At 39.2% G+C, this 12,578-nt stretch overlaps 2 protein-coding genes across 2 annotated transcripts; one reads left to right on the top strand and one right to left on the bottom strand.

Moving 5' to 3' along the window:
• Positions 1-1,143: 1,143 nt before the first annotated feature.
• LOC116139397 lies at positions 1,144-1,935 on the bottom strand. Its single transcript, XM_031425077.1, has one exon. The coding sequence runs from the start codon at positions 1,933-1,935 to the stop codon at positions 1,144-1,146; it is 792 nt and encodes a 263-aa protein (XP_031280937.1).
• Positions 1,936-11,364: 9,429 nt separating this feature from the next.
• On the top strand, positions 11,365-12,185 carry LOC116139411 (protein YLS3). Its single transcript, XM_031425087.1, has 2 exons — positions 11,365-11,773; positions 11,914-12,185. The coding sequence occupies exons 1-2, from the start codon at positions 11,437-11,439 to the stop codon at positions 12,120-12,122; spliced, it is 546 nt and encodes a 181-aa protein (XP_031280947.1). The 5' UTR covers positions 11,365-11,436; the 3' UTR covers positions 12,123-12,185.
• Positions 12,186-12,578: the final 393 nt, after the last annotated feature.

Genomic DNA, 12,578 nt, shown 5'->3' with positions numbered 1-12,578 from the left:
CGGTCCACTCGAACTTCTTGGACTTATTGAGAGCATGGAAGAAGAAATGGCACTTGTCCGCTGACCTGGAAATGAAGCGGCTCAAGGCGGCTACCCGTCCTGCGAGGCGTTATACATCTTTGACGCAAGTTGGAGACAGTATGCTAAGGATTGCTCTGATTTGGTCGAGGTTGGCTTCTATCCCTCGCTGAGTCACCATGTAGCCCAAGAACTTACCTGACGAGACCCCGAATGAGCACTTGGCTGGATTTAGCTTCATATTGTACTTCCTGAGAATGGTGAATGCCTGGCTGAGGTGGTCGAGGTGCTGTTCGACCATCAGTGACTTGACAAGCATGTCATTGATGTATACCTCCATGGTGTCTCCGAGGTACTCGACGAACATCTTGTTGACCAGCCACTGGTAGGTGGCTCCAACGTTCTTTAGACCGAATGGCATCACCTTATAGTAGGTTCCCTTTTCCGTGATGAAGGATGTCTTCTTTTGGTCGTCCGGGTGCATCAAGATCTGGTTGTACCCTGAGAAAGCATCCATGAAACTAAGGAGCTTGTGACCTATGGTCGCATCGACCATCATGTCGATATGTGGAAGCGGGAAGAAATCCTTGGGGCAGGCTTTGTTTAAGTCCGTGAAGTCGATGCACACTCTCCATTTCCCATTCTTTTTCTTTACGACCACGACATTCACCAGCCATTCGGGATAGTGGACCTCTTTGATCATACCATTGCTCAGGACTTCTCGACCTCTTCGTTGACAATTCGGTTACGCTCTGGTGCAAATTTCCTTCTCTTTTGTTTCACTGGTTGGTGATCTGGATCTACCTTGAGCTGGTGGACCATTGCTTTCGGACTGACTCCGGTCATGTCGGCGTGGGACTAGGCGAAACAATCTTGGTTCTGTTTGAGGAATTCTATCAGCTTTTCTCTTGTCTCGGGCTTGAGGCGAGACCCTATGTGTGTCTTTCTCTCGGGATCATCCGGATGTATCTGTACTTCATCCAACTCTTCCATAAATGGTTCATCCGGATTAGTCGATGGGGTTGGATGAGACTGTAATTGCTATGAAGAGTTACCCTTGCCTTTGAAGGCATTCTTGTAGCAATCTTTGGAAGTTTTGGGGTCGCCTTTGATCTCTCGTACCCCCTACTTGGTTGGAAATCTGATCGTCTGATGGAAGGTAGATGAGACTTCTCGCATGTCGTGAATCCAAGGTCGACCCAAGATGACGTTGTATGGTGAGGGGCAGTCGATTACCAGAAAAATGGTATGTTTGTTCACTCTGTCAACGTAGATAGGGAGGATGATCTCCCCGATAGTATACTTCTGCTCAGAGCTGAAACCAACAAGCAGCGTCGGCCACATGTTGATGTTTGCCTCTTCCAATCCCATAGCCTTCACTGCTTCGAGGAATAGGATGTTTGCTGAAGAGCCTCTATCTACGAATACTCTTTTCACAAGGATGTTAGCGATCTGCAGGGAGACAACTAGAGCATCATGATAAGGAGCGGCCAAGGTGACCGGTTCGTCATCTTCGAATTGAATTACCTGATGGGTGTGTGACCGTGAGACCAGATGGATGGACTGGACTTCATGGTGGAGGTTGGCTCTAGCATATCGCTTGGCTGATGAGTAACTTACCCCACTGATCTCTGATCCTCCAGAGATGAGCGAACAGAATCCTTTTGGTGTAGGCTCTCGCAGAGGTGGTGATGGTTCTTTTGAACTTTTATGGCTAATGGTGTTCTTCCCCTTATCGGTTAGCAGATCCCGGAGATGTCCCCTCTTTAGGAGTGCAGTGGCCTCTAGCTGCAAGGCAATGCAGTCCGCGGTGTTGTGTCCATGATCGCCGTGGAACTCGTACCATTTGGTCTTGTCTCTCCTTGCCTCGGGATTGAGCTTGCTTGGCCATTTAACAGTGGATCCCATTCCCTTCATAATCACGACGACCTGGGTTGGTTCGACATTGAGGCTGTATTCCGGTATTTTGTACCGATTCTATCTGAACTGTCTGCTCTCGGTTCTTATCGGCTGGCGATCATAAGATTTCCTGACTCTACTCGAATTACATGTTGGGGGTTGGTAGCAATGCTTCGCTGGCCTGTGCTCTGGCTTCTTGTCATTCCGCCTTGAATCGTATCTGGAGTGAATCGTCTGGTTTATCTCATTCTCCTCCCATCTTATTTGGATCACTGCCCGGGCCAGGGTGTCTTCCATTGTGGTGCACCCCAGTTTTGTAAGCTCTTTGTATAGTTCTCCGTCCGGGAGGAAACCCTTCCTGAAGGAATCCACGGTTGTCTCAAGATTACATGCAGGGATGGAGATCTTCTCTTCGTTGAACCTGCTGACATATTCTCTCAGTGGCTCGCCTTTTCTCTGGTATACTCTGTATAGGTCGGCCGACAGCTTCTCGAGTTTCTTGCTGCTGGCGAATTGTTCCACAAAGGTGTCGGTGAGTTGGGCAAATGAGTCGATGGATCCGTTCGGGAGATTCGTGTACCGTTGGAGTGTCAGGCTGGATAACCTCGAACCGAAACTTTTGCACATGCAGGCTTCCCTAAGTGGTCGGGGTATTGAGACGGTGAACATCCGCTGCTTGTACGAGGCTATGTGATCGTCCGAGTCGGTTGTGCCGTCGTACAGTTTCATGTTGGGGATGGTAAACTTCTGAGGCATGTCGGTTAGGGCGATCTCATCCACGAAGGGTGAATCCGCGTAACAATGGGGCCTGCTCTTCTTGGTTAAGACCGGCATTCCTGGGATGCATCTCATCACTGCTTCCACATCGGCCAATCTCTTGGCTAGTACTTGTTCTATAGGAGAAGGGGACGCCACTAGGTCATCCCGCATGACTGGGTTAGTCTTTGCAATTTTCTTTGACATATTCCGTTGGACCGTCCCACGCGGTGTGATTTGGTGATTCATTGCTTCGTGCACACCTTGGTAGCCTAGATCTTTGTTCATTCCTTCTAGTTGGATGACTCCCATGGTAATAGTTCTGGTGTTTCGCCCTACATGAATGGTCAGTGGAGTAGTCTGATAATCACTCGGTTCGTCAGGATGGACGGGCTCGAGTGCTGTGGTTTGTTGGGTTTGGCCGTTCAACACGTGGGGGTGAGCCGAGCTGAATGGGGTCTATGTTGTGAAGGTTGATTGGAGGTAAGGTGGGACGATAAGAATGGGTTGGTCTTGTGGGTTCAGGCTTTCTGTCACTGGACTGTCTTGATCTTGAGGTTGGGATAAGTCGGATGGATGGTGTTTTGTTGGCGTATCTTCACCCCCATGTGTTAGGACAGAATCATCGACGGCCGATGAGTTTAACGGACGCGGCCTTTTGCCGGAGACCGAGGGTCAGTGCTTTGGCGTATGGAGAGGTTACATGGATGGAACAGGGGTGCAGAACCGATTGGGGGGTGCCTGGCCAGGCAAGAACTCTAGATCATAGAATTGACTCACCTTTTCCTTACGAGACTGGTTTTCTGACCTGATGGACGTGTTTTCCGTCTTGATTGCATTGTTCTCGGCTTCCAGGCTGCTACCTTGTCCGAGTTCTATTGCATGAGAGCGGTCAGAGCCTCGAGTTTGGCCTCGAGGCCGGGATTAGCGTTGTTGGAGTTGTCAGCGATGGAAAGTTCCTCTACGTCGCAAGGTTCGTCGAGCCGAATGATTGCTAGAGGCCCCATGGTGGGCGCCAAACTGTAGACGTAAAAATCTACCTATACGAAAGGGGGGTCTGATCCCGTGAGGTTAAGGCCACTAGAGATCCGCTGCACCTGCACACGTAGAGAAACAAATGCATGAAGTGAACGGGAAACACCAGGGTGGCGTTTGTCATAGACACTCCGACACTCAAGTCAGCAAGGCTAAAAGAGGCTAGTATAATGAAGGCTAGGGAGTAGAAAAGTTACCAGAAGTCTAGTCGGAGACTGTGACTATGGCAGTGATGTGAAGCTCTCAAGTAGGAGCTTCGGGTGTGAAGGTGTAATGTAATGTGTCCTTTGTGAGAGGGCTGGCCTCTATATATATAGTGACTGTCTGGTCTCCCAATCCTGGTAGGTGTAGGAGTCCTAGTGTGACTCTGATGCAAACCCTAGAAGAGTTAGGGCGGTGGTGAGCTGTCTTAACAACGTCCGAATAGGAAGGTGATCCGAACAGGAAAACCATTTTGAGTAGGAAAGTGATTAGGAACAAGAAAGTGACTTCGAATAGGAGATTGATGAGGAACAGGAAAATGATCAGTAGGGGCCGTGGGCTCCGAACTAGCCTATAGGCCCAGGAAGTGAGCTGGAACTAGGAGGCCCATGCCCAGATGGTTTGAGCAGGCCGTATCTCGTATCAAATGGGACTAATCTGGCTTGTTCCTCTTTAGGATTGGGCCTGGTCTCTTCCTCGTTGGTGGTCCTGATTTCTTATTTAGGCCAAGGATGATTTTTGGCCCTAACACTAATTAGCATAAATAGATTATATAATGACCATTTATAAGTGCGCATCATTGCGTAAGGTATATACCTGGTTACTACCCATTACTCTAAACAAGGATACATGACAAAGTTAATGGTTGTGTCATATAAATTCACGATCATTTTTCCCTCTAATTAACCTTGATGTTAATGTCTTCATTCTTTAGCCTTGAAGTAATTAGTTCTCCTCCTCCATTTATAACTTTTATTAAGCACATTATTGGTCAAATAAAATTTATAATTGGTATCATGCTTGAGTAGAACATAACTTAAATGGTTTTCCATCTTCATCAATTGCCACAACCACTATAATGATAACTGTAGGAGGATGGTTTTCAACATAGTCCTTCAACTACCATTATACAGAGCCGAGCATATTACTTCCAGATGTCTAGGCTCTAGTATCTCTTTGAATTTTTTTTAAATAAAAAAAAAAAAAAAGCAAAATCGGTAAAAGTTAAGATAGAGTAATTGTGACAGGAGAAGAGATACCTGATCGTTTGTGTGATGAATTTGGAGAGAAGACGAAGTTGAAGAAGATGAGGGACGGAGTTGCTCTTGTTGCTGGCAAATCAAAGCTGCTCTTGCTTGCTGGAAAACTGGAGAGAATGGTGTGACGAAAACGAAGCTACTCGTCTACTCCTGCTTGCTGGAAAACTAGAGAGACTAAAGCTGCTCTTGCTACCAGAAGAAAGGTGGGGCTACTTACCGGAAAACTAGAGGGAATGGTGTGAGCGGTGACGAAAGAACGAAGTTGCTTGCCTGCTCTTTCTTGCCGAAAAACTACAGAGAATGAAGTCGCTCCTGCTGCCAGAAGAAGACAACAATGCTGCCGGAAGAACGACGGTGTAATGTGTAGTGTGGACTATGGTGTGGGTGGACGCTTGGAGTACGTGAAAGTGAAGAGTTTTGAGAACAGAGACAAAAAACGTAAATGAGATATTGGGATTTAGGTTTAACAGTTTAGGGATTAAGATTTTTTTTTTAATATATATATTAGTAAACCGGTTTCGGTTAACCGGTTTTCATTTTCACCCAAACCGAAAATCGAACCTAAAATCTAGTTTTTTGAATTCTTTAAACCGTAACCGAACCGATTTTTCGGTTAATCGGTTTTTGGTTTGGTTACCGGTTCGGTTTGGTTTGGTTTTTGCATTTTTTTTAACACCTCTAACTAAATATTGTATGTTTATACGAATGAATAAACACCCTAAAACCTTAAAAGATTACTTTTGTATTGAAATTCTTTGATGAACCAATTGGTAATCTAAAGCTTGTAAAATTTATATGATCATGGGTGTGAGATTATAATGTACAAAGATTTAAGTCCATGGCCCTTTCTTTATGAATAAAGATAACCTAACAAACACCTCTCACTAATACTCTCTCATAAACGCAATTTGGTAACTCGCAATTGCTTAGTTTGTATTTGATCAGACGAGACCCATGCGAGCTGACACGTTGTGTTTGTGAAAGAAAGTTAATTAGTAAGAAGTGTTTGTTAGTGTAGTATTACTCATAATTGTGTTTTAACCAGTTCATTGGGTTTGTAGGTCATTTAATGGATTCTGAAAAGTAGTTGAGGCGTGCATAAACTAACCCAAATAACTCGGTTATATATATATAAGAGACAAAATTGAAAATTGAAAATGTGAAAAAATAATTATATGGACAGACATGCACCACGTTGAACCATATCTTATTCATATATTCATCAAAGTTTGTGAAGAATAATAATAAATAAATAAATAAAAACATAATATTTTCTTCGTAGCATGTGAAAGCTTTCAACGCGGGCGTGAACTGGTTGGTTGCTGTATATAATTAAGTTAACCTAAACCTAAATACTAATAATAATAATAATAATAATATGATAGATTATCATATTTAAAAAAAAAAATGTTCTACTTATCCGTAAGTTTTAATTGAGTGAATGGATCATATAAGTTGCATATAGATTAAGTATCTTTCAAAAAAAAAAAAAATATTGAGATCATCAATATGTCTAGGTAGCTACCTGTATTTATGAAGTATATGTACCATCACATCAAGAGCTTATCTTAAATCAAATTAATTAAAACGTTCATGCATGCATGCATTAATTTCTTGAAGCAGATTTTGGTTGGGTAGCATTTTCAAAAACTAGTATAAATAAACAATGCAATTTAATTAATATGAACACAACCCGCATGCTCACAACCACCTCATTTAATTTGTATCCACATATTAGGGTTTCATTTATCTTTTCAATGATAAGACCGTTCACAAAGAATGATATATAATTTATGTTTGGGCGAACGACTTGTACATACCCAAAGTTTACTGCAATGATAAGTTGATACCTAAAAGGTTTTGAAACGACAAATAGGTACCTTCCGTCATATTTTGTTAGTGATTTTTGTTTATTAATAGTGAAAAGACTAAAATGCCCTTCAAAGTTTCAACTTTTGTTTTTTATAAATTTAAAAATTTCTAAAAAACCCCCTAGGTTTGCTAATTTAATTAAACACCCCCATATATAAAATTTTTGTTAAATGACAAAAACACCCCCACCACCCCCAGTGCCAGATTCCGGCCACCATCGCCGGAATCTGGCCGGAAAACTGTATTACGACACAGATCCGTCGGATCTGTGTCGTAACGTGCCGATCTTGCCTTTTCCGGCAAGATTCGTGGCGGATCTTGCCGGAAAAGGCAAGATCTGGCCGTCGAAGCAGCAGCCAGATCTAGCCTTTTCCGGCCAGATCCGTGGCTGATCTGGCCGGAAAAGGCCAGATCTGGCCTTCGACGCCGCAGATGGAGTTTTGCGGCGTCGACGGCCAGATCTAGCCGTAGATCTGGCCTTTTCCGGCCAGATCAGCCACGGATCTGGCCAGAAAAGGCCAGATCGACGCGTTACGACACAGATCCGACGGGTCTGTGTCGTAACGCAACTTTCCGGCCAGATTCCGGCGGTGGTGGCCGGAATTTGGCACTTGCCGGTGGGGGGTGTTTTTGTTATTTTATAAAACTTTTATATATTGGGGTATTTAGTGAAATTTGTAAACTTAGGGGGTTTTTTGAAATTTTTAAATTTATAAAAAACTAAAATTCAAACTTTTAAGGGCATTTTAGTCTTTTCACTATTAATAAACAGTAATAAACAGAAATCACTAACAGAACATGACGGAAAGTACCTATTTGTCATTTCAAAACCTTTTGGGTATCAACTTGTCGTTACGATAAATCTTGGGTATGTATAAGTCGTTCTCCCTTTATGTTTATATAATTCTTTTTGGGTAATCTTCTTCATGCAAGGAGAGTTTGTACAAACTAATATGATACACCATGTGAATGTCATGTGATATGAGAACCCACATAATATTAATGTGATATTAAGTTACGTTAGTCTCAATACCACATGACATGTTTTATGATATGTCACGTCAGTTTGTACAAACTTTTTTTATACAAAGAGTTTGTACAAATAACATTACCCTTTCTTTTTTGGGTAATCGAGATATATAGACTAGTTTGTATATATATCAATTAATCTTCAAGATTTATTGAATATCCTATAATCTTAAAAAATTATATAAGTCATAATGATATTGTGGTATTATTGTCATACTTTTTTAAGTTTTTATAACAAATTTTGGTATTTCTTATGAATTTGTGGAAGTATATACTATATAGTATATAGAATAAGCTAATCTCTTTCTCAATTTTTTGGGATTTGTGTGATTATTTATTGAAAACCAGTAGCAGAGATACCCTAGCTCACCAGTCACCAGTAAATTAAATTAATGAGCTATGAACCATCACCATCTTATTAATTTCTTTCCCGATGCTTCTTGAAATACCAAGATTGTTCTTATTTCAGCTTACAATATTTTAAAGAATTTTATGACACGTGTCTATTAAGGTTTGAATATCATATACACCAATAAATTTATTTTAAAAACAAATGTTAATCCATTAATTGGAAACAATTGAGCCAAGGTTATAAACTATATAACGAAGAACTATTTAAAGAAATGACCTTAATTCTTTATATAATAACTCTGTTGATATGATGATTTATACCAACAAAAAGTACGTAGATTTTAAGGTAAAACCTATATAAGTGATTTGTATGAAATCTGTGATGTGATATTGAATCAATGAATGAACTAAAAAATACAAACGAAACAGATTTGTAAAGTGGTTCAAATGCTAGATGCAAAGCTTACATCTATTTTTTTTTTTTAGATGCAAAGCTTACATCGTTTTTTTTTTTATTATTATTACCTTTTGTGTTTGTTTTTCTTTTTCACATACACATGTGGCTTGCAAAAAAGATCGATCCTTAGTTTGAGTGAAAAGTAAGTTTATATACAGTTACAATAGCAAACTTGTAAATAAGTTAACTTAAAATAGGATGACACGTGGTGTAAATCTGTGCTCTGAGGATTAACTGCAGAACAAACCGTTAATTGAATTGTGTAGGGTTTAGAATTGATTTATGTACTAATAAAATGATTAGAATTAAATGAATTTGAGGGCAAAGAGTATAATTATTAGATGCATTGTTGGGAATGAAGGGACAATAGAGAGCATAATGTGAAAAAACAAAGAAATTTAGTATAAAACAAATTTGGTCACAATCACACGGTAAGAGATGAGATTCTTTTTTATAAAAAGCAGAGAAAGTCCAAAAGCTATCAAAGACTTCTTTGTTCAATATCATCCATATGATATGTGAGAGGAAGAATTTTAATTGATTTTTGCTTTCATATTATATGGGTTATTATCATATACTCCCTAAAAAAACCGTTATATTATCAAAAGTATCGCAAATCTGTTGTTTTTTAATTTTTGTTACTCGGGTTTTAATGATTAAATTAACCTTCGCAAGGGATAATAATACTCTCTGAAAGCATTGGAAGTTGATAAAAATGTTTTGACTTTTCGTTTTTGTTATGCCTGAAAAAGTAAGGCTGATGCAAAACCTGATCAACGTAAATAGTCAGAGTCTAGGCACTGTCATGTCGCATGCTGGTGTGAGCAGCATGCTCTTGCCAGTGTATTGGGTGCATGCCAGACTAACGAAAGGTTAGAGGCCATCCACGTGTCCAACCCCTATACTAAACGAGAAAATCACTCGAGTGGGTGAGTAACGGGACGCAAAGAAGGATTTACAAGGTATCTGCCCCCTTTTTACAGATTTTGTAATCATTACTCCAATTCATCCCACTATAAATAGAGAGTCATTTCCCGTTTGTGGGATTGGCTCATTTTCACTCTGTAATAGTTAAATTCTCTCTGTAATAGCTTACTCACTCTTATGTAATCATTTGCAGGTCAGCTCGCTGAACGCGACCTGACCCTCCATATTAATACAATATCAGTGGACGTGGGAGTCGCTTGCTTAAACATCCGAACCACTTTAAAACTTTGTTTCTCCACATATTATTCATTTTCACTACTCTCATTCGAGTGTGTCTTCTGAGCCAGCTCAGCATTTCGTACGTGCGTTTAGTTGGTGTTAAAATCACGCATCAACAGCTTTATTTTTTACATGGGTTACTAACTTATTATCATTGACTCTGAACATTTGTCATTTTTTTACATGTGGGTTACTAATTAATTAAGCTTAATCACGGATTGACCTAAGAAATCACGGATTAACCAAACAAAAAGAAAAATGCTCCAAGAGCACTCAAGACAAGAATTATATTAGTTTTTATTTTCTAAAATCTGATAAATTATAAGCCTCAAGTGACAGATTTTGATGTGGATGACTGAAATTGAAGAATTTTATAGCACAAAAGAACAATAATCCTTCACTGTATATCTGTTCTAATATGGGATTTTTTTTTCTACAAGTCAATAAGTGCTTATAGAAATAACTGCTTATTTATAGTGGGGTGGTCCCAACATTGTACTATATAGACCAAACTTAGAAGCATTTTTAATTGTACATAAATTTTAGTTTCTATAACTTGGGTAAATAAATTTGCATGAGTGCTTTTTAGGCTATTCATTGAATTACTTTATCTTTTAGGGCCTTTTTTTTTTTTTCAATTAATTGTGCGATGCATTGTACCATGAAGTTTGACTAATGTCTTCTTTTCTACATTTTGTGTTCTTTTTCCTTTAATTTTAGTTAAAGTATAGGATAGATCCTTACGCCTACAAAATTAAAATATGTTGTAAAATACTGATCTAGTGACGTTAGTAGTCCCACATGTTTGAGAGTTATTATATAGATGTGTATGTTAAAGGTTTCACGCTTTTTATTTACTAAGTTTTACATTATAAGTTTACAAAATTTTCATTAACATGCTGATATAACGATATAATGTAACAAAATTGTGTTCCATATGGTAACATTATATACTCTTGAAATTAGCATTAATTCTCCCATTGTTTGATGGATGTGTTGTACAATAAGGTGAAATAAAACTTCACCTTTTTTCTTTTTCCTGAAAATCATGACTGGTACTCCAAAGGACATAATTGTTTTTAAGAATTGTATTTACTATTAGACAAAAGCTTAATGTACTCTCATCAAATTGCTTGCCCACCTCAAAAGTCAAGACAAATCTTCTTGTTCACATGTGAAGTCTTGTGTCTTGTAAAAACTTCAATTCCACCAAATGCCCATCTCTAATTTCGAGAGACATCTATTTGATTCCTATAGTTTATGCTGAATACAAGCAAGGACATTCATTTGAAATACTTTACCTTCAACTACAATTGTATTAACTAACACAATATGTTTTGTCTAAAGACAATACTACCCTTGAAATCTGATAGTTGAAATGAATTTAAATTCAAATAAATGTCCTTGATGAAACTGAGCCTACACCACATGGGCTAAATTGAATTATAGAATTGTCTGTCTTTTTCTCAGAAGCAAAAGCACTTTATAAAAAGCACTTATCTCTACAATACATCCATCCCCATCTCCTCAAATTCTCTCTCTCTCTCTCTTTTTTCTCTTCTCTCTTCACAAATGGCCTCAAAACTTGCAACCCTGGTGCCATTTGCCTCCATTTTAGTGCTCATGTTGATTGGATTTGCAAGCTCCGATGTGAATCAAGATAAAGCCGAGTGTGCAAACCAAGTGGTAGCTCTCGCCACTTGTCTTCCATACGTTGGTGGTGAAGCCAAAACCCCCACCGTTGATTGCTGCTCCGGCCTCAAACAACTCCTTGAAAAGAGCAAGAAATGCCTTTGCCTCCTCATCAAAGATAGAGATGATCCCTCCCTTGGCGTCAAGATTAATTCCACTCTTGCTGCCACCCTCCCTTCTGCTTGCCACTCTCCTGCTAATGTCTCTGATTGCATATGTAAGTACACCTCTACTTAAGTCTGTATGATTATGTTTTCGATCGACCACACTAGTCTCTACTTAACGTCTCTGCAATATCGTGACGGTATCAATACCGGATCTTAACTCTCTTTTTTTTTTTTTTTGGTATGAATTCAGCTTTGTTGCATTTGGCTCCCAATTCAGCAGATGCGAAGATGTTCCAGGGATTTTCAAACATGACACAAGGGCACACAAGTACGCCAGCAGCAAACTCCACTAGTGAATCAGCTTCAGCTAAGGAATCGAGTGGATCAGAAAAGAGATGGCCAAAAATAGAGATGGCTTTTGGGGTTTTAGTTTTAATTTTCTTTACTTTACACATATGATTTATAATATATGATAGGTAGAATTAATTAATGAATGTTAAGTCTTATCTTCTTCTTCTTTTTTTTTGAGGTGATGTATTTTATTTTTATTAACAATATGTTGTGATTTGTGACATCAATATCTTATCTCTTTGTTGTATTTAGTTGGGTTTTCAATTTTAATTGAAATTAAGTGGACCCAAGTGAATTTAATGGGGCTTTTTTGGGAATGGGACAGATTTATATCATTTCACCAACTTGAATAAAATACCAACCATATTTTGCCCTTTTGGGTCACCACAAGATAAGTCATGCTCAATTTGTTTATTTTCTCATAAAAATTTCAAAGAAAGAATAGAGTTTATTTCGTATACCATATAAGATTGATTAATATTTAACGCACCCATAATCATTAGAAAATATTTTTTATAAAGGGTTTTAAATATAATCTAGGAAGAATATTTAATAATTTTAAAA

The sequence above is a fragment of the Pistacia vera genome, unplaced genomic scaffold, assembly GCF_008641045.1.
Source record: "Pistacia vera cultivar Batoury unplaced genomic scaffold, PisVer_v2 Contig350, whole genome shotgun sequence".
NCBI lineage: Eukaryota > Viridiplantae > Streptophyta > Magnoliopsida > Sapindales > Anacardiaceae > Pistacia > Pistacia vera.
This window is presented reverse-complemented; position numbering and strand designations above follow the sequence as displayed.

Excerpts from the sequence above, each read along its gene's own strand:
- LOC116139397 (XM_031425077.1), bottom strand. The coding sequence starts at position 1,935 with ATGAAGGGAATGGGATCCACTGTTAAATGGCCAAGCAAGCTCAATCCC.
- LOC116139411 (XM_031425087.1), top strand. The coding sequence starts at position 11,437 with ATGGCCTCAAAACTTGCAACCCTGGTGCCATTTGCCTCCATTTTAGTG. Across the intron at positions 11,774-11,913 it reads TAATGTCTCTGATTGCATAT|CTTTGTTGCATTTGGCTCCC; the intron begins GTAAGTACACCT and ends GTATGAATTCAG.